General features: G+C 49.6%; 1 protein-coding gene across 9 annotated transcripts in view; it reads left to right on the top strand.

Moving 5' to 3' along the window:
• The window catches only part of Rgs6 (regulator of G protein signaling 6), a 519,809-nt gene extending 510,911 nt beyond the window's left edge, over positions 1-8,898 (top strand). For all 9 annotated transcript variants that reach the window (XM_029540901.1, XM_029540898.1, XM_029540903.1 and 6 more), the window contains one exon: positions 4,828-8,898. In XM_029540901.1, the coding sequence (XP_029396761.1) occupies positions 4,828-4,997 (170 nt within the window). In that variant the 3' untranslated portion in view covers positions 4,998-8,898. The remainder of the gene's footprint in view (positions 1-4,827) is intronic.
• Positions 8,899-20,219: the final 11,321 nt, after the last annotated feature.

The raw sequence follows: 20,219 nt of genomic DNA on the forward strand, positions 1-20,219 counted from the left end.
CAGTCCTTGAAAGGACAGCCCATCTCTGAGTGGTGTGCCTAATCTGGCAGAACACTACTTTTCATTAGCAAGGATGAAAAATGCCTGTGTGTCATACCAAGGGGTTCAGCTGGGATCAATGGAAGCTAGAAATAGTGCCCCAAATTAGTCCTACCCAGAGGAATCTGACTTTCTCCCAGGTGGGAGGAGGGAGCAGTCAGTTTCTAGAAAGGCAAAGATGGACCGAGCAACTAACAAAGAATCAGGAGTGGAAACTCCCAGGTAGTGATGAGATAGGTGGATAAAATGCACAGATCTGAAATACAGGGTTCAATGAATTTGACAAATGCATACTCCCATGTAACCTACAACCCATCACCCTAAAAAGTCACTCATGCTCTCCCCCCTCTGCCCAGTGCCACTCCCCTCTCCCAGGAGCAGACAAACCCCACTTATAGCCTAGATTTTGATTTGATATATTCTGCAGGCTTCTAACTTCAGTCTTAGAGCAACCAAGAAAATCAGCCAGGGAATTCTATCAGCTCAAGTGTCCGTATTCCCTTATATAAAAGGACTTCTCCTACCCTAAGACCCTAAGTATTTGCCCTGCTGCTCCCCAGTATGCTCTCTGACCTCCCGAGATTCCCATGAGCCACAGATCTCCACTTAACCCATGAGTTTCTTAGCCCCGGTCTCCCAGGTAAGTAAATGGCAAAAGTTCTCGGTCATTGGGTCATGCATGCTTTGTTGGTTCCTATGTAGAGGTGTGATGCCCAGAGCCTCGGCATGTCCAGCAGCATGTTGGTTCTTCCTCCAGAACTGCACAAAAGACAGCTATGCCTTTTGTGCATTTTCTTCCAGAAACAAAGGATCCCGTAACACCTTCTACCAGGTTTCTAGCCATCTATAAGGCCACAGAGCTGAAATCATCCACTGGGGACGTGGGGGGGGGGGGCTGAATGTGTGGGTGTTTGCAAACCAAGCATTGAGTCCCTGGTCTGGGAGATTTAAACATCCCAAGTTCTCCTGGGCTACACTTTTACCAAGTGTGTGGAAGGTGAAAGGTGCTTTGTCTGTGTGCAAAGCTTTGGTGTCTCTGGAATGTACCTTCCACTGTTCAGTTCTTAATCACCATACATTTTTCTCATTTGGACAAAGGCTGCCTGCTAATAGCATTTTCAAACATCCTCCGCTGCTTCGCTCAGCTACGCCAAGGCCTCGGGCTGAGCTAGCTGCTGTTCTCTGGCACCACAATCCGATCCCTACTGACCGGAACTGAGGCACATCACGCGTTCACACCCTGAAACACTGCTGCCTCTCTCACTCTACAAGTGCCAAGCATGGGCAAACTCACCACTCCCCTTCCTTCAGAATCATCCCTGCTGGAATCAGAGATGGGGGGGGGAGGAAAGGGAAGAGAGACCCCCTAGAGGGTTCAGGAGGGGGCTCTCTGGGTACAGCAAGTGCCTGAAGCAGCCTGCAAGCCCACTGGGCATAGCCTCTGGGGCAGCTCACCTCAGAACAGACAGCTTTGCCTCTAGGATTTCACTTTGATCCCTGAACACCACAGGAGTCTCTGCTCTTCAGAAGTCATGCTGCTTTTGAGCCAGGGGGTGGAATCTCATGATTTCTTACCCCCAAAGCTCCTGGCCAGTCATCCAGCCCTGCCTCCCTTCTGTGTGATTAACTTCCTTGAAGCCAAGAGCCCTGCCTCGCTCACTTGGGTGATGGCGTGGTAGGTGGATTGCCGCTATACCATCTCAGCTGAGCAGAGGGTTTTTTTTGTTTTTTTCCAAGCCATCCCAAGCCCTCCTGACCTCCATCTTTAGCATCAAAACTGGCATTTGGTAAATGTGTGAGCTCAGCAGTAAGAGAGGGACCAAAAGGCCACACACCACCACCTGGATGCTGAAAGGCAGGTACTGATCGCAGGAGCAGCTCCAGGGCTGGTTAGCTGCCTGCCTCGTCCCTGCTGTTCCCAGAGATGAAGAGATGTGGGAAGAAGGGGAGGGGTCGCCATTTTACAGACTGGAGACAGGTCCTTGGAGTCAGAACTATGAGGCTCAGTTCTGGCAGGAAGAGATTAATAATCGCTTCCAAATCCAACCAGGCTCTTTAGAGCTGGAAAAGGTGAAGGGTAGGGGTGCCTCAGGGTTAAAATTACTCAGAACAATCCTCCAGGAAAAAGAAATACTCTTAGCCTGCCTCAACCCACAGCCCCTCTGCAGCCAAAATGCCCTCACTGATGAAGGTGGAACTACAATAAGGGTTTGGACAACTGGCAAACCTTCCCTTCTTTGTCTTAGAGTTCTTAACACACATTTTTATTCAGGTTTAGTGGTTTGTTTTGTTTTTTTTCTTCACATGTGCCATGTATAGCATCAGGCACAGGTATCCAAGTATACAATTTTTAATTTGTGGTGCTGGTAGAGGAGAGGGGGAAGGGAGAGAGAATCCTGATTGAGTGTGTGGTCACTGCAGCAAGAGGCTGCACCTTTCATGTGACAAACAAAGGTGACAGGAAGTGATATTGTGGTTCCAGAGGGCCCTTAGACTCATGTTTTTCCAGAAAAGGAGTCTATACTCCATCCTATGATTCTTGCCTTTATTCCTATACTGAGAAGGCACATTCCCAAACAAATCAACAGGGACACAAATGTTCCCTGCTCTGTCTGAGAAAGGCTGGAAAGGAGGCCTTAGAAGCTAGTGTCTGACTTCTGAGGGCACTGTGGTACTGTCCTTGCTGTAAAGGACTGACTGTCCTTTTAGAGATTCTCAGACTTACATAGGAATGGACTGAGAAGATGGTTATGTTCATAATGTATTTGCCACACAAGCATGAGAATCTGAGTTTGACACCCAGTACCTATGTAAAAATCTGGATGTGTTTATAATTCCAGCACCAGGGCTGGGCAGAGGTGGATCCCTGGTGCTTCCTGGCCAGCCAGCCTAGGGTACCTCGGTGAGTTCTAGACCAATAAGAACCTGTGTCTCAAAAGAGGTGGACAGGTGCCTCCTCAGGAAAGACACCTAAGGTTATCCCTTTGAACTCCACATATACTTACATCTGCATGCACAGACAGACAGACAGACAGACACACACACACACACACACACACACACACACACACACACACACAACTGACACAGGAACTCTCAAAGATGTTTGAAAACTGATTGGAAAATATTGAGCCTAGAATAAACATAGGTTGCTTCAGGCTGAGTTTAGTGTATCTGAAGACTGAAATAAGGTTGTTGATGGGGAAGATCGTGTGTGTGTGTGTGTGTGTGTGTGTGTGTGTGTGTGTGTGTGTGTGTTTGCATTTGTGATTATTTTTAAGATAAGGGAGAAATGAAGGAAAGGAAAGAGAAAAGAAGATGAAGGGGAATACATACAGGCTTAATGGCAGCTTCTGAGGCAATTCCATTTCTGGACAGGCCTTTATCCATGTCATCGGGCACCTCAGCTAAGCTGACTGCCCCTCCATACAGAGCTAAGCTGGAAGACACAGCCATGTACCCTGCTAGCTCTAAGCTCTCGTTCGTTTATTAGCTCTGCCCATTATCCATCAATTCATCAATCAGCAGGTCTATTGAGTACCCTACTAGGCTTCACCAACCAGATCAATTTTTTTAATTACATCCAGCTTACATGCAGTCACACCTAGTAAACAAAATGAGCCCCCACACCCCACTTGGATATGAGCGCGAGGAACTGCTGGCCCGTGCATTCTCACTGCCAAACCCCACAGCCCTTGCCAACGGGGGAATCATCTGCTGCCCTCTGCAGATGGTGACAGGTGTCACTGACCCACTGTCAATAGCAGGATGGGCTTTGAATGTTTTCCCAGATGTGCTGATCAATCTGCTTGGGGTTCAGTCACACTCTTCCCTGAGACCCATGTCCTATAATAGGAATCTCTAAAGGGGTATGTAGGAGACAAGTAGAAACCATGTCAAAGGAAATGGTGGGAGTGGCCAAGCCTCATTCATCCTTGTGCCTCCTTCTACTGGCCAGTACTAAACTCCCTCCCAGATCATAGGCTCCTCAATCACCCCTCCAGAGCATACAGATAACTAGACTATCCCAGGACCTCTGGACCTCATGGACCAGGCCTCACAATCCTGTTTGTTCTTTGATTCTGAGAATAATGGTCACATAGGACTTAAGTAGAGGTCATAGACTTCCCACTTCAGAGCCATCACACTTGGTGCTGCCAGTGGGGAATCAGGAAGATCAAAAGCTGCGGAATTGCAACTCCCTGGCACCTCTGGGGGTTGCAGAGAACACTGAAGGTCCCATTTGTTCACAATCATAGCACCTAGAGCCAAGAGTCCCCAAATCCTCTGTGTAGATCCTTCATTTCAAGTAGGAAACATGGTTGTCAGAATTCCTGTGATTAATTAATTCCTTAATTTCTAGTCACCCGGCTCTGTGGTGATTGTCTATTTGTGTCAACTATTCCTGACTCACACTTCCCTGGTCTACCTTTTCCTTACACACTAGAGTAAAATCAAGTCAAAGGGCAGCCCACAGGCAGTAAGGATCTGAGGGCTTTAATGACTAGGCCTTGGTATATAAAACTTCTATATCCCAGCAAGAGCACTAGCCACACACACTTCCTTCCTTAACCTGCCCAAAGTCCTGTTTTTCTCAGTTGTCCCTAGTTGGGGCTTCCCATAGAGATCTTCCATAGAGATCCCTGTCAACAAGGGCAGCTGGGAAGGGTGGTGGATCTTTTGGCCACAGTGACTCCTAAAACAATTAATTCACCCATTTGGCTCTCTGTCTCTGTCCCTCTGTGTGTCTGCACACCTGTGTGTGGTCTCTGTTGGTTCTCTCTGCAGGGAAAGTCACTGGCGGGCAAGCGCCTTACGGGCCTGATGCAGTCCTCCTGACCGCCCCAACCCCAGGCCCAGGGCCCGGGCCCGCAGAGCACCCGGGCAGGCGACGCTCCACATCCAACGACAGAGCTTCCTTGAGGGGAGATTTGGTCACTGTGAAGGAGAAAGAGTGAGGGCCATGGAAGGCACTGGCGGGAAGACGCGGTGGGTGAACGGGGAGACCAGAGAGAAAGAGTCCACGGTGCTGGGCTAGGGGGAGAGGCCCTGCTTATAGCCTCTCTCTTGTACAGCCACACACCAATGCTTATTCTCAACAAGGGTCCATTTCTAACTTGGTCAGAGAATGTCTCATGGGGTTCCTGTCTAACTGTCACTCGAGATGTTAACCTCACCTGTCCAGTCGTCAGGAGAATCACGCCTTCCAGCAAACTTCAGAGGGACCCTGGGCACATAGTATTAAACATCACCTTCCTTCTACTCTCTCCAATGCACTGGCAGCACTCACTGCCACCTGTTCACCCTCCCCGCACTGGTGGCCACCCAGGTGTACTGGGTGTGTGGCAAAACGCTGCTTTCACATACAATGTCAAAAGTCACATCTTCAGCCCCAGTGACCCTTCAAGTTCTCTCCACCCTCTGTGGGACCACATTTTAAAGAAGTCTCCGTGGGTGTGATGGCCACCCCGAGTTCCCATCAAATGTCTAAGGGTCCAGAGCTTGAAGAGGCACCTAGTACAGATAATGGAGTGTATTGTTTAGCCATTGAAAGTTTGGGTGACAATCTTTTAAAGATATTATTACTTCCTGTCTTCTGATTGTGCCCCTTGCCCCTCGGCTTGTCCCCTTGTATTTTACTCACAATAAACATGGCCATGAACTCAGGGGCCATTGGGCTTCTCCCCACTGGTAGCCCAAGATGGAAGTTTCTGGAGGTGGATGGGTTGTAGGGCTGGCCCATGGTGGTATCCTACCAGGCCTGGCCAGACTCTCACTGGTTTAGGGCTCAGTTGTTCCTGAAGCTTAAACACACTATGTAATGACAGGTCCCAGCCAGAGCCGCAGAAGTCCCCTCCCAACCTTATTCTGAAGACCCAACCAAAGCACCTTATTAAAAGAAGCCGATCATCTAGAAAAAATGAGCTAGAACCTGCAAGAGATCTTCTGTGTTCTCCCGGTGTGTCAGAATAACCATTTGTCAACCTGGGTGTGAAGTCTTGTAGCTAAGGTGTCGCATCAGTTCCTGAATGAACACACAAGCAGTGCTTGGCAAATGGCGGCTAGTACGGTCATTGTCATTGTTACAATGACAATGTGATCACCAGATGCCCTCAGACACAGATGTATTAGGCAATATGCTTTAAATTCAAACACACACGCACACCTGCCCTGCCAACACCTGTTGGCTCCTCCTTTGATCTATATTTGGCCATAGGTGAAAACTCCCCCTTGGGAGTATATAAACAGAGAAGGAAAATGAAGGAAAGAAGTTAGGAAGGAAGGGAGGAAGGAAGGAAGGAAGGAAGGAAGGAAGGAAGGAAGGAAGGAAGGAAGGAAGGTAGGCAAACATTGTTTGTGTAAGCAAATTGACTAGCTGGTGACCCAAGGTCCACGTGTTTGTTCAGTCTCAGCTTTCTGGGTGCATCATGTGACCCATCTGCCCAGCCCCCACCTGCAAACCCTGTCTATGTCTGCTTCTACACACCCCCAGATCCACAAGCCTCCTGTTGGTCCCTCACAGAGGAATCCTCCAGGGGCACTTATAATCCTCCTTTTAAGATTCTTGGCCAGCACATCTGTTTCCAGGTTAGTTTTCTTCTTGAGACATGGTGGAAGTCAGAGGGTGTCTCCAAAGGTGAGGGTAAACACCCAGACTCTTGCCAGCTGCTCCCGCTGAGCCTTGGTAAACCAGAAGTATCCACATGAGTAGTGAGTGGGGGAATTGAAGCCACAACCCAAGTTATGGGGTCTTCCAGCCCCGTCTCTCTAGCTCCACTTAAAACAAATAAAACAACAAAACAAACAAGACTCCTTTACATAGAACCCCCCAGTTTCTGAACAAAGTTGTAGTCCAAGTTCATCTCCATCCAACATTACCCAAAGGAAACTTCTCTACCAAGGGCACCCTAGGCTGTGCTGACACTAAGACATCTGATATTCTCAAACAGTGGTTACATCTGTGCCCTCAGTCACGCAGGACAAGGATTATGGCTGCCCTCTGCCCCTTCTATGGACTACAGAACACATTCTAAGCCAGGCTGCAACCTGGGTAGGACAGATTTCTTGAACACAGCTTCTGTGCCCTTTTCTGCACCAATTCTTGTCTGCTGGTTTTGCAATGTGCTGATCTGAAAACTGGCCTCACTCTGGAGGTCCCCACGTGGCCCACCCAGAGGCAGGTATATTCTAGTTCTGCGATGAACAGGAGGCACACTTCTAAAGACTTCCAGGGGACAGAGAAGCAGACAGGACAGTCGGCAGGTTCAATAGGGCCAAGGACAGACAGACAGACACTCTACACGGACTCAAGCCTGGAGCAATAAGCTCTCTCCCCCACCTCACTACAAGGGGTAATCACAGGCATGTGGCCACTATGTGTGCCTCGGGAGATCAGGCAAGTTGAGAAAACAAAGCAGAACAAAGTTGTTCCACCCAAGTTGACCAGCCCACGTCAGTTTGACATGCAAGATTATAATGCAAAGATTGGAAAAATTGGATCTCAGCCAGCTTCCCTTTGGCCTGGTACACACAGACAAAAATCTAGATGTTTGATCATCATTCCTCAGCAAGGCAGATTCCTCTGCCCTGTCCTGCCCCCCTGGAAGCCTGCTGGGCTCTCCCGGCTTGATGTGGTCTGAGAGGAGAATCTACCCTGTGATGACATGTGGCACAAGGGTCATTTTGGCAGCTCCCCAGTCTCAGCAGGTGAGTCGGGCACAGGCAGGGAAACAAATGCTGACATAAATGTTTCCTGCATTGGCCAGAGTGCAGCTGGGAGACTGTACATCTAAACGCCCAGCAGTGCCCTGACACCAGGCTGACCTAGGGAGCCAGAAGAAACAACCTGCCTTTCTAGAAAGTGACACATCCATCTCACTTCCCTGGCTGTGTCCCAGAAAGAAAGGGAGGCCAGTGAAGTTAGTTAAGTCCTCTCTAGGCTTGCCCACCGCTCAGTAGCTAGGTATCAGACGAGTACCCAGGAAGGGCCTCTTACAATGCTAAGTTGCTGCTTGGACTAGCCAAGCACTTGGGACACGCCCAACAAGATTCCTGGGATGTTCAAACTACCTCACTAACAGGATACAGACCCAGGCGCCTGGCCCACGTGCTGGTTATGAAAGTCAGTGGTTTTCCTGAAATGCGCCCTCCCGTTCTGTTGCGCGTGTGTGGGCTTCAGACGACAGCACCAAGAAGCCTTCCCAGAATGGGGAAAGGATTGAGGGCTGTTCATCTTTGGGCCCTGGAGAATTTCCTGGAGGAAAATGTTCCAGCAAGTTCCAGGAACTGGGAAGCCCAGGGCTAGGGAGAAATTCTGTGACACCAGCCTGCAAAGGGACCTGGCTGAGATGAATTCGTTGGCAAGGACTGTGGAATAGTTGAGTAGTGGTCAAATAAATTGCTAATAACTCACCACTGGAATCTCCGAGAGAGGCCTGTGCTCATGTAACCATGGCAACAGCAGACGCCAGCAATCTACTCATTAGTGCCACCCAGTGATAAGGCCTCCCCCTGGGCAAGACCCAGGGGCCATCAAGTAGCAAAGTAGCAAATGTAGCAATAAGGGGCCTGGGACCCTGAGGTGGCAGGATCCAAATAACAGGGTCTCAGCCTTCCCCAAGCCTCAGACGGGGGCAGAGACAGCGGCTATCAGCTGTCTGGGGTTGGGGAGCCCTGCCCACACCAAGGGTCCCTGTCCTATAGCCTATGACCATTCACCGCATGATCACAGACACGTTGGAATGGCCCCCTCGTAGTGCATGTGGTTCTCGTTAGTTTATTTTTCTGGAATTTGGGGAACTGGACCCCAGGACCAAACATGCTGGAAACAGTCTAAAAATAAACAACTACTTGAACCCACTAAAGTCCACTTAACCACGTGTGTCTCTTTGGTGTGGGGGTTCCTTGGGCAGGGTACACCTCCTGCCTCGTCTACCTCATCGCCACTCATCCGGCAACACCGCACACATACATGTGGATAGGTTTCCTTCTCCCAAGGACACCAAAGCAAGAGAGGAAAAGCAGATCACCCCAGGAGCTTGGGATGGCTGTGTCACCAAAAGGGTACAACCACTGACTTTGCCAGGGTACCTTTGACTGGGTGGTCACTCCGCCCTGTGGTGTCTATACTCAGGACTGACCCACGGACCACTCTGATACCCTCTTAAATAAAGGACTAAGGTCTGCTGCATACTGACTGCTCCTTACAGGGAGTCTTGGTTTCCTGAGCGACAGACAATCTCATTTCCCCACCACTGCCAAAGCAGCAGGACACCGAAGAAGCCTGAGAAATCAGGCTGTGGAGAGGGGGGAGAGAAGAGAGAAACAAGGACCCTCTGGTAATGATGAGGCTGGCACCTTGAAGCACGCTTCAGTGGCAGAAATTTTGCTCCTGGAAGGAGGAGTGATTTTAGAGATGTGGATTGGGTCATCGGTCACATCTTGTCTGACGGTGTCAGGGCCGTTTCGTCTACGGCTCTTCTGATGAGGAAGGCCAGGTTCAAGGTGACATGTGTCCCATTTTCATCCGTATTCCTCCCTGCCATCGGCTCCTGGCCCACCCATGACATCCCTGCTTCCCTGCCTTCCCCAGCTTCTCAACAATGGCCAACCCCATGGGAACATCTCCTTGCCAGCCTTCCATCTGACTTCTTCCACGATCGTTGTCTAGCAAACTGTTACACATATATGCACATAACTCCACCCACCTCCTGTTTCGGTAAATCTCCAACTCCCCAAAAAAGCCCGGTCAAAGAAATCATAACTCAATTAATAGGAATACAAGCTACACTCCTAGATTGGACAGATCTGCCACTACACTACTATATTTCCCATCTATGACATCCATTATAACTTGCTGTTTATCCAGGCCATATGCTTCTGCTCCATCTTCCTTCCACCCCCTCCTCCTCCTCGATCGTCCTCTCTTTCCTCCTCTCTCTTTTCACCCCCAAACTTCTCAGCTCTACCTTTCCTCCTACTGCCCAACCATTGGCTCTAGCCTTTATTTGAAAAGTTAAGGTGGGGGAGAAGTTTCACAACTCACCTGTATACCTGATTCACTCCTTGTCTCCAACCCCTCCCAGGAAAACGGAATTAGCATTAAAATACAAGACCAGGGCTACCCAGAACAACCTCCAAAGACAGATTTGTTCAGATTCAGGTTGTGGTAAAACTCAAAGAGCCGTTCCCACCCAGGGATGCCTTCAATCCACCCTGACTACTTCCTATCTTCATCTACCTTCCTCACAACCTTTGACCTAACAGGCAGGAGGCTATTCTTCCCCTGGTGCAAGCTTGCCATTGTTCACTGGTCCCAGCCTCCAGGATGCCCTTGGAGCCTCTAATCCTAGAAATGTCTCCTGGTATGTGACAGCCTTCAAACCCAGGTGTTCTTCAGACATTTCCTTTCCTGGGATTGCAAAGCTCTGCACAGCATGTTCCCTCCCTCCCCAGAAACGCTGGGCTCCTTAGGTGGCATTGTGAATGCCTGCAGCTGTTAGGCACATCTTTCTTCATCCCAAGTGTTTGTACCCAGAGTGGAGGTTATGGGACGTCCTTGACTCTGCACCATGAGGGATAGGCCACACAGCCATGGAGATGTCAGAGTCTGGTTAACATAAAGGGGGGTGGGTGGGTGGGAGGAGCTTAGCTTGGCAGAGTTCTCTGTTTGGCACACTCCTCCTGTTTTAACCTCCTCAGAACTCTGAGCAGGACTGCCCAGTTCTGGCTTGCTTCAGCCAACAAACCAGGGAATGGCTCCTGATTGCAAAGACTAAACATTTGCTTCCCAGGAGAAGAGTGTGGAAACTAATGTGAACAACCAAGCCTGAACCTGGCATGCAGCAGACGCTCCTGAAATAGTCTCTGGTGTTAAGTACCACATCTGAGATGGATTTGGGAACTGTCCCCTGTGCCCCTGTGCCCCTGTGGCCTGGGGTGCCATTCCTTCCCACCAGCCCAGAGGCTATGGGTCTTGTTGGCCTGGGCAGGCACTGCCTCTGTGACTACCACAAGCCGCTTGCTGTCTTCTCCAAGGGAAAGCCTGGTTCCCTCCCTGTGCCACTGTGATGACCTTGGTGGATACCCAGCAGTGTGCCTCTGTAGCAACAGAGTGGCTGGCCATCAAGAAGGGTTCTCCCCCCTCAGACCCTGATGGAGGCAGAAACAAAGACCACATCTCTGTCGATGACAGTCACATTTGTCCTACAGGCTGCGTGGAGTCTTCCTTGGGCGCTTGATTCCGACCTCACATTCATTTCAGGCCAGAGACTCAGCCCCCTGACCCAGAAGAGGAAGGCCAGACAGGGCTTCCATCCTGAGAACATCTATAGAGACAAGATACCCGCTCACCACCCCCAAGAGAGAGGCTTTAATTCTCAAAAGCTGACCCCAAAGAAGGCCACCCCCTTTTCCTCTTTCTCCCATTACATCATGGCAAGTCTGCTTGAGTTAAGGGGAGGTGGAAGAGTCAGGGTGAGTGGGATTTTTAAAAGCAAATCAAAACCTTGGATATCTCTTTATGTTGTTCATGATCACACCTCAGGGAAAATCCTGAGTGCAGGTCAGCACTGAGAGAGACTTCAGAGTTGTGTGTGTGTGTGTGTGTGTGCGTGTGTGTGTGCGTGTGTGCGTGTGTGCATGTGTGTGTGTGTGCGTGCATGTATGTGTGTGCATGTGTGTGCATGTGTGTATGTGAGTGTGCGTAAGTGTTCATTTCAGTGCTTGTTTACTGAGCTGTAATTCATTTGCAACAAAGCTCATCCCTTTTATGTGTAGTGTTATCAGTTCTGATAAACTTACACAATGATGTAATGTCCACGAGAAAAACAAGTCCATCACCCCAAATATTCCCTGTGCCCCTGTGGCCAATCCCTCCCCCACACTCTGTTCCTGGCAGCTATTGATCTGTTTTCTGACCCCGTGTTTTGCCTTTTTCAGAAAGCCACATAAAGGGAACCATACAGTAGGTGACCTTTGGGTCTGGCTCCTCTCTCTGGCCTCAGTGCATGCCAGGCCATTTTGCTTTTATATGGGAAGAAACTGAGACTCCGATAGGGCAAAGCAGAGAGGAGCTGGAGGAGCAAAGCTTGGAGCACAAGACCCCACTACACCCAAGCCTCTCAGCCTCCTCAGCCTCCCAGCCTCTCAGGCTCTCAGCCTCCTCAGCCTCTCAGCCTCTCAGCCTCCTCAGCCTCTCAGTCTCCTCAGCCTCCTCAGCCTCCTCAGCCTCTCAGCCTCTCAGCCTCCTCAGCCTCCTCAGCCTCTCAGCCTCATCAGCCTCTGAGCCTCCTCAGCCTCTCAGCCTCCTCAGCCTCCTCAGCCTCTCAGCCTCATCAGCCTCTGAGCCTCCTCAGCCTCCTCAGCCTCTCAGCCTCCTCAGCCTCCTCAGCCTCTCAGCCTCCTCAGCCTCTCAGCCTCCAGAGCCTCCTCAGCCTTCTCAGCCTCCTCAGCCTCTCAGCCTCCTTAGCCTCTCAGCCTCTCAGCCTCCTCAGCCTCCTCAGCCTCTCAGCCTCCTCAGCCCAAAGCCATCTTGTTAACCTCCTGAAGCCGTCAAGCCCGTCTGAGAAGGCATGGGATCCCAGGACCCGCAGCCCTGCAGAGAACACACACAGTCCACAGAGTACGAAGCCCACAGAGAATGCATGCTTTATTCATCTAATAGAAGCTCTGGCTCGGAAACAAAGAGCAACAAGGCACCACAGCATGCAGGGTGCTGTAGGTGTAGGGAGTGGTGGTGTAGTGGCAAGGTTTCCCTAGTGGAGTTAGTCTCTCTCTTAATTTTTGGTAGTGGGTCTGTGTTCACGTAGGCAAAGGTGCTTACCTGAGAGGGATACTGTCTACCCTGCAGCTGGAGCTCGGTCAGTCTGGGTGGGCGGACCCTTCCCCCCAAAACTCCACAGCTCCCTACACTTTCTACAAATGGGTGGACGTGGAATAACAGTGATGACAGAGGGCTGGCAGCGAAGTGCTGGCACCGAGCCTGTGAACGAGCCAAGCAGGCAAAGTGGTGAGGCTCCGAGAACCAGGCCAAGCCACTGAAGGTCTCTCTCACAGATCACAGAGCCCAGGTGTCCTAAATAACAGCTTTAGTTTTGTAGCTGCATTGTGAACCTACGAATGTAACTATATCCATGCCCTGAGAGCCACCATGGTCACTGGCCCTTGCTGAGGCCCCACGTTGGATTACTAAGAGCTTGAGCCCTTCAGACATGACCCTGGTAGTCTTCAAGGTCCTCGTAGCTCCCTGGCATGACAGTATAACCTAGAATCCTCATCATGTGTAACTACACGTCAGGGAGAATCTGTGTAGGTCAGCACCGAGAGAGACCTCAGAGGTGTTTTGGAGTGGTGTGTGGTGTGTGTGTGTGTGTGTGTGTGTGTGTGTGTCCCCATCCTCGTCCTTTCCTGCACCTAAATTCCAAGTTGAGTGAAAGTCTGTGAGGCTGGGAAATGAATAAAAGTGGGGAAAAGCAGAAGCCTGATGTCCTGAATTCGAATCCCAAGTAAGAGTTCACACCAGTGTATGAGAAGGACAGAGCAGCACATGTGTCTATAAACCCAGCACATCCCCATGGAGAGGTGGGAGGCAGAGGCAGGCTTACACAGCATAAAGAAGCTGTCTCCCACAAGATGGAAAGGTAAAAGGCTGACACCCAGTATTGTCCTATGATCATAGCACTGTGACCCACATCTGCCTGCACCATACTTCCCCCCCGCCCCCCCCCCCACACACACAAGAGCTCGCACACATACACTAATATACACATTCTAAGTCATGGGGTAGAATTAGCCTAAACAAGCTGAGACTTCCACTGACTGCTCCAGAGTATTAGAATCAAAAACTCCTTCCACAGTCAACTAGCTCAGAGCCCACTGGCCACAAAACAGAAAGCACCCTGAGTGGCTTACACAAATGTTACACAGGGCAGGGCAAGGCATAAAAATGACATTCCTAGGGGCTGGAGCAATGGCTTAGCAGTCAAGATCACTGGCAGCTTCTGCAGAAGTCTTGAGTTCAAGTCCCAGCAATCCTTGGGGGCTCACAACCATCTGTAATGGGATCTGATGCCCTCTTCTGGTGTGGCTGAAGATAGTGACAGTGTATTTATATACATCTTTTTTTTTTTTTTTTTTTAATGGCATTCCCCACGTTCCAGTCTGTAGGGCCTCCCAGGGTCCTCGGCCCATGTTGTCAGGTTTTCTTCTCCAGTCACATTCCAGCCCCTTTAGAGTGTGTTCTTCCAGATGTGGTCAGAAAGTCGAAAGACATCATTTCAAAGCTTAAGACCTATATACAAGTACTCAGGACGGTGTCACCGTGCTGGAGAAGGACATGTCTAAGGAAGAGAGTTGAAGGCCTAGAGGTAACCCCCCCCCACACACACACACACACAGTCGACTTTTGCCAAGGAGTGTTCTGAAACAGTTCAATGGGAGAAACAATGACCTTCTCAACAACCGGTGCCAGGAAAATCAAATTAAATAGAAGATAAGGAGTGACCCTGTGTCGCCATCTTATACCACAGTCAGAAATCAGCTTAAAGAGATCAAAAGGCCCAGCTGTGAAACTCTCAGAACAATAGAGAAGGCCTATGTGACCTGTGAATTAGTTGGTGATGTCTTAGCTATGATGCCCCCACCCCCACCCTGACACAAGAACTAATGAGAAAAATCAAACCAAACCAAACACAAACAACAAAGAAACGGGGCTTCATCGAAATTACAAGCTATTTCGCTTCAAAGGCTACTATCAGCAAAACGAAAAGACACCCCCAGACTGGGGCACAATTTGACAGTCATGTACCTGACAGGTACATCTAGGACAAAGATAGAACCCTCGAAAGTCAGTAATAAAAGAGAAAGGGTGCAGCTAAAAGATGGGTGGAAGTGCTGTGGGGAGTTCTCCAAAGGAGACACAGGAATGGACAGGAGGCATAGAAACTCCCCAGCACTGCACCACGGGGGAAATGCAAATCAAAACCAGAATGAAACACAGTTTCACACCCATTGGGCTAGCAATATCAAACAAGACAGATAGTAACAGGTGTCTGTGGGGAAATTGAAACTCTCCTACAATACAGGGATGTAAATGGCAGGGACGGTGTATGAAAGGCTGAATCATCTTCAGAAAGAGCCTGGCACTTTCTTACAAGTTTAAGCCTAGAGTTAATGCATGACTCAGCCACTCTACCCCTAGTTATTACACCCAGGAGAAATGAAAACATACAGAAATGTAAAATACTTCTGTTTGGAGCTGTGTGACCGCTAATAAACCTAAGCTGGAAATAACCCACATCTGGCAACTGGAAAACAAGATGTGTTATGTCCGTGAGGTGAGATATTGTTTGGCAGTAAAAATATAATGAAGAATTAGTATGTGATACAATGCACATAAAACAACATTGTGACCAGCCTGGAGACATGCTGCTAAGCAAAAGAAGCTGGACACAGAGCTCTGTCCTGTGTGGTTCCACGGACATAGACCTGTCCAGAAGAGACAAATCTGTAGAGACAGAATGGAGACTAACTGTCATCCAGGAATAAAGAGGTCGAGAATGATGAAGACAAATATCCATTGCTAATGGATATGGAGTTTCTTTGGGGGAGTGATAAAAGTTCTGTGAAGTTGGTTGTAGAGATGTCTGCACGGCTCAGTAGACAGATTTGAAAGCACTGGCATGTGTTTTAAGTGAGTGGATTATACGGTGAATCATGTGCTTGAAAAGCTGTTAGAAAAAAAATGAGAGAAAATGAAAGAAGAGAGAGAGAGAGAGAGAGAGAGAGAGAGAACTATAAAATGGAAAGAAATCCAATCCTGTTATTCTAAGTCACCAGGAGCAGGGCTGGGCAGTACGGAGACAGGAGTAAGGCATCCACAGCAGATGAAACCCTGCACAGAGCCAAAAGCAGGGTTGGAAGGTACCAGGTCACCCCGGGGTGAGTGATCCATTTCTGCTGACTTGACCCACTCTGGAAATTAAAGCCCTTACACACTCTTGGTAGGAACTAATGTAATTAAATGGATTTGTGATCTTCAGATAAAGGTGCTTTCAACACTCTCTTGCATCCAGTCTGAGCCGTGTGGCTTCCCAAAGCTGTAAACCCCAGGACACTTGGGCTGTGAGTGGGGACATCCAGATGGGAGCCAGAAGACTTCGTCCTAACCTTGGGTCAGCACTATTAGCCGTGCATCCTTGGGCAGCTGAGGAGATAGCAGCTCCCCTGGGTGATGTTTACCCCAGCAAAGCAGGAGGCCTGAGGGGCCTCAAGAAACCTTCCTCTTTGATAAACATTCTTGGGTAAATTTGATGCCTAGAAAGGTAGGAGGCACTAGAGTCAACTCTGCCGAAGTTCTTTGTGCTTGGGAACGATATGACTCTGAAAAGGTGAGAAGCCCAATGCTGTCTCTTCTCCACCTCTTCCCCAACCTGTCTGGAATTAAGAAAGGCTTAGTCTGTGAGCTGTGGTTGGACCGTCTCCAGAATCTTCTAGAGGGAACCAGCTTCAAGGCCTCTCCCTACCCGAGCTGGCTCTGTGGGTCTACTGCCTTCACAAAAGCAAGAACTCAGAAACTGATCCTGTGTTCCCCTCCTGAGAGGAAGTCCCTCATTTAAGGGTTAAAGCAGCTACAGGCACATATGCACACACACACACACACACACACACACACACACACACACACACAGAGGACTATGAGCTATGTGCTTATCTGTTAAGTTAAATGCTTCTATTCATGCAAGACTTTGCCAAGGTGAACTCGCTGAGCCCTCAGATAAATGCATCAAGTCAGAAACAAAAGGAAGCACTGGGATCAACCTAAGAGATAAATTACAAATCGGATTAGTGGATCTCCCCCTCGCTCGGCCGTGGAAGCATGCTATTAGCTATCTAGACATGCCCAGTGGCTTGCAACACCCACACATGAACACACACAACATCCATAATGCCTCCCTTCGGTCAGGCACAAAGCAGAGGTGACCTTGACACGTCTCCCTCCCAAGCCATCAACCCTGAGACCGCTGGCTGCCCTCCTAATTCTCAGCTTTGGGCAGAAAAACATGAACTTTCCCTCTGGCTCTCCCCCATCATGCCAGCTGGTGAGCCCACAGAACTGCTGCTGCCAGTTCACACAGCGTTCTGTGATATTCTCTGGTCCCTGATGCCTCCTCCCACCCCCACCCCACCCCCACCCTCTGCCCCCCATCTCCCAGCCCCCATTGCAGCTTGCCTCCTATGTGGCAGACTAGGAGTGACCATCCAGCATCTGGCACCACAAAGGAGAAAGGACAAACTAATGAGGGAGCTCTGAGGGAATCTTTCCCCTGGAAAACCTTAGGGAAAGATGAGGTCGGGCTTTGCAGCTTCCCTGACAGAGACCCAGGGGAATGCCTGATGGAAGGCATGTCCTAGGAAGTTTAAAAATATAATATCTGGGGTAGGGAGATAGCTTAGTCAGTAGAGCACATGCCTTGCAAGCCTATGGACCTGAGTTTGATCCCCAGAGCCTTTGGGAGGGGGGAGCCAGGCACTGGAAAGGCAGAAATGGGTGGATTGTCGGAGTTCTCTGGTCAACCAGAGAGCCTATTTGGCAAACTTCAGGCCAATGAGACCCCCCACACCAAAAACAAGGCAGATGGTGGCTGAGAAATGACACCCAAGGCTACCTTCTGAGCACTCACATGCATATGCACACACACACACACACACACACACACACACACACACACACCCCACACACAAAGAATGCCATATTTATCAAGATTGGTCATAGGGCAGGTGTTGTGCTGGCAGAGTTGAGTAAAAAATGGTTCTTGTCCTCAAAGACCACACCTTCTAGTGGAAGGTATCAATATGTAGCCAGCTTGTCATGACACGAGCCAGAGACATAAATAAAATGCACACTGGGCAGAAGATATGAAGAACAGGTCAAAACAAAACAAAACAAAACAAACAAACAAACAAAAAACCCACCTGGCTGTTAGGCATCAATCGGAAGAGGATTTCGTGATAGAAGCCCAGTGTGCCGGACTGGAGTGGACTTAGAGTTGAAAGGTCAGAGCCAGGGACCAATGAGAGATTCAGAAGAGAGCTTAGCAGTGAGGGCTCAGAGAGGAACAAGCCTGCAGGAGGCTGTGAGAGAATGGGAAACCTTACGGCAACTCAATGATCTGGGCTTGGAGGGGAAACCTGGGGGCTGAAGATTTCAGAAGAATCAGATTGGGGGAGGTGCTGTGGCTGTTTTCTAAGCCTGTCTGAAGCCGCTGGGGTGGGACTGGAGGACCAGTGGCAACAGATCGGTAGGTGTGCAGGAACAGCGGAGGGTGGAATGAGGGAGGGAGGGCTCGGGAAGCACATTTGAGAGTCCATTTGTTCAGGAATCAGCAATTTTGTAGAGCCCAGGTGTGACTATGGGGGCGGCTACACGGCAGTGGAGCGGGCAGGCAGAAGTGGAGGTGGGGGGTGTCTTTGGATGTTGGGGATCATCTCTGGGGACATATTGGGATTCCCCTGGGCGGACTGCAGTGGAAATGGAGGAAGACAGCAAGAGTCAGACATGGCAGTCCTTGTCCAGGGGAACAGAGAGAGATGATGTGGGGGTCCAGACATAAGGGCATTGAAGATGAGGAAGGACTCTCCAGCCAGTGTTCCTTGGAGCAACAGAAAACCCCCGACAGAAGTCTGAAAGGAACAAAGTCACAGAGAGAACGTATACTTTCAGCATCGCCCAGATTTCCCCGAAGTACCTCCAGATCGAACTTTTCTCCACCACCCTAAAATCCAGGCAATAAAGGCTAAGCCCATATGGATGTGAGTGCTACATGCTGTTAGAAAGCTCAATAAAGACCAGCAGCCTGGATGGATTGACTTCCGCCCCCGTTCCTCTTCTGCCACCCCACAGGTCCTTCCCACGCCTCCCTGGGAACAGCTAAGACGTCTAGAGGCTGCCAGCCCGGCTTCAAGGGCCTCCCATGGAACCACCTCATTAGCGGACTCATCTGATCATCTCGGGCCTTTGATTTGCAGTCACTCAGCTCCTCCATGGAGTTCAAGGTGAATGACTTCACACTACATTTCAGTTGCCAGGAACATAATTAAGGAAAGCTCTCCCTGCCTTCCTTTCCCCCAAAGGAGCACACATCCTACTTCCATGCTCTCTATTTGGGATATGCCCTCCAGGTCTTAGACCAATCCAATGTGTCTATTGGTCCACATAAGCACAGGCATGCTCCGTGGGAATGCTTGCCCCCCACGCACAGCTACAGGGTTCCTGGGGATAAACAAGATTCTATTGCTCTCCCTCAAAGCGGTGTGTGCAGAATCCTCACTCAATAACATCACCCTTTAGCCTATAATGATAACAAACCATGACAGTTTAGAGCAAAGGGACCCAGGTCCCTAACACAATAACGCCGTTCCTTTAATGTGCTGTTGGCGGCGGACAGATTAGACTCAGCTGTAATCTCATAAAATGTTTTTGTCTCCAGGACCCTCAGCCCCTTTGTTCATTTTAGCTGTTTGGAAGGGGGTGGGGCAACAAGATGAGGCTCTGTTACAATTTTGTTTTGGACGTAGACATGATACACTGTAGCCCATGATACAGACAGAGCCTCAGTGTGTCTTCCTCAGTGTGTCTTCCTCAGTGTGTCTTCCTCTACCTCACTGTCAGGACATCACTCAATCCACCTAACCTCTCCTAGTGCCACAGAGCCTCTGACCTGCAGCCTTTCACAACCCAAGAAGAATGGACCTAATGTGTTAGTAGTCTTGATATTAGCTAATTGAGTGTGACAGTGACTTGCCCTGACTCCTTCCTTGATCTGGGCTCCAGTTTGAAGGCAGAGAGGCTCTGGCGTGCCTTATGCCTCCCAGGTAAAGGGGAGCGTTTGGGTTTTGTGACACTGTTCACCTCTGTTCCCAGAATGCCTCCATTTTCCTTCTGGAATTATCCACGTGATCTGAGTGCTGAGGATGATGTGAAAGATGTCCCCAGTCCCAGGAGGCTGTGGCCCTATCTTGTCCATTCCAGTCATCTTCCTGCACATCTGTACTGATGTCCCCAGGAAGGACTGTTCCAGTAGGCAGGTATCCTGTTGGCACTGGAGTCCCAAGTTGTCACCATCACATCAAATGCTTAGGGATACAGTCTTATCAGTAATGGTTTTTTTTTTTCTCAGAAT

The sequence above is a fragment of the Mus pahari genome, chromosome 7 (genome assembly GCF_900095145.1).
Source record: "Mus pahari chromosome 7, PAHARI_EIJ_v1.1, whole genome shotgun sequence".
In the NCBI taxonomy this organism is placed as follows: domain Eukaryota; kingdom Metazoa; phylum Chordata; class Mammalia; order Rodentia; family Muridae; genus Mus; species Mus pahari.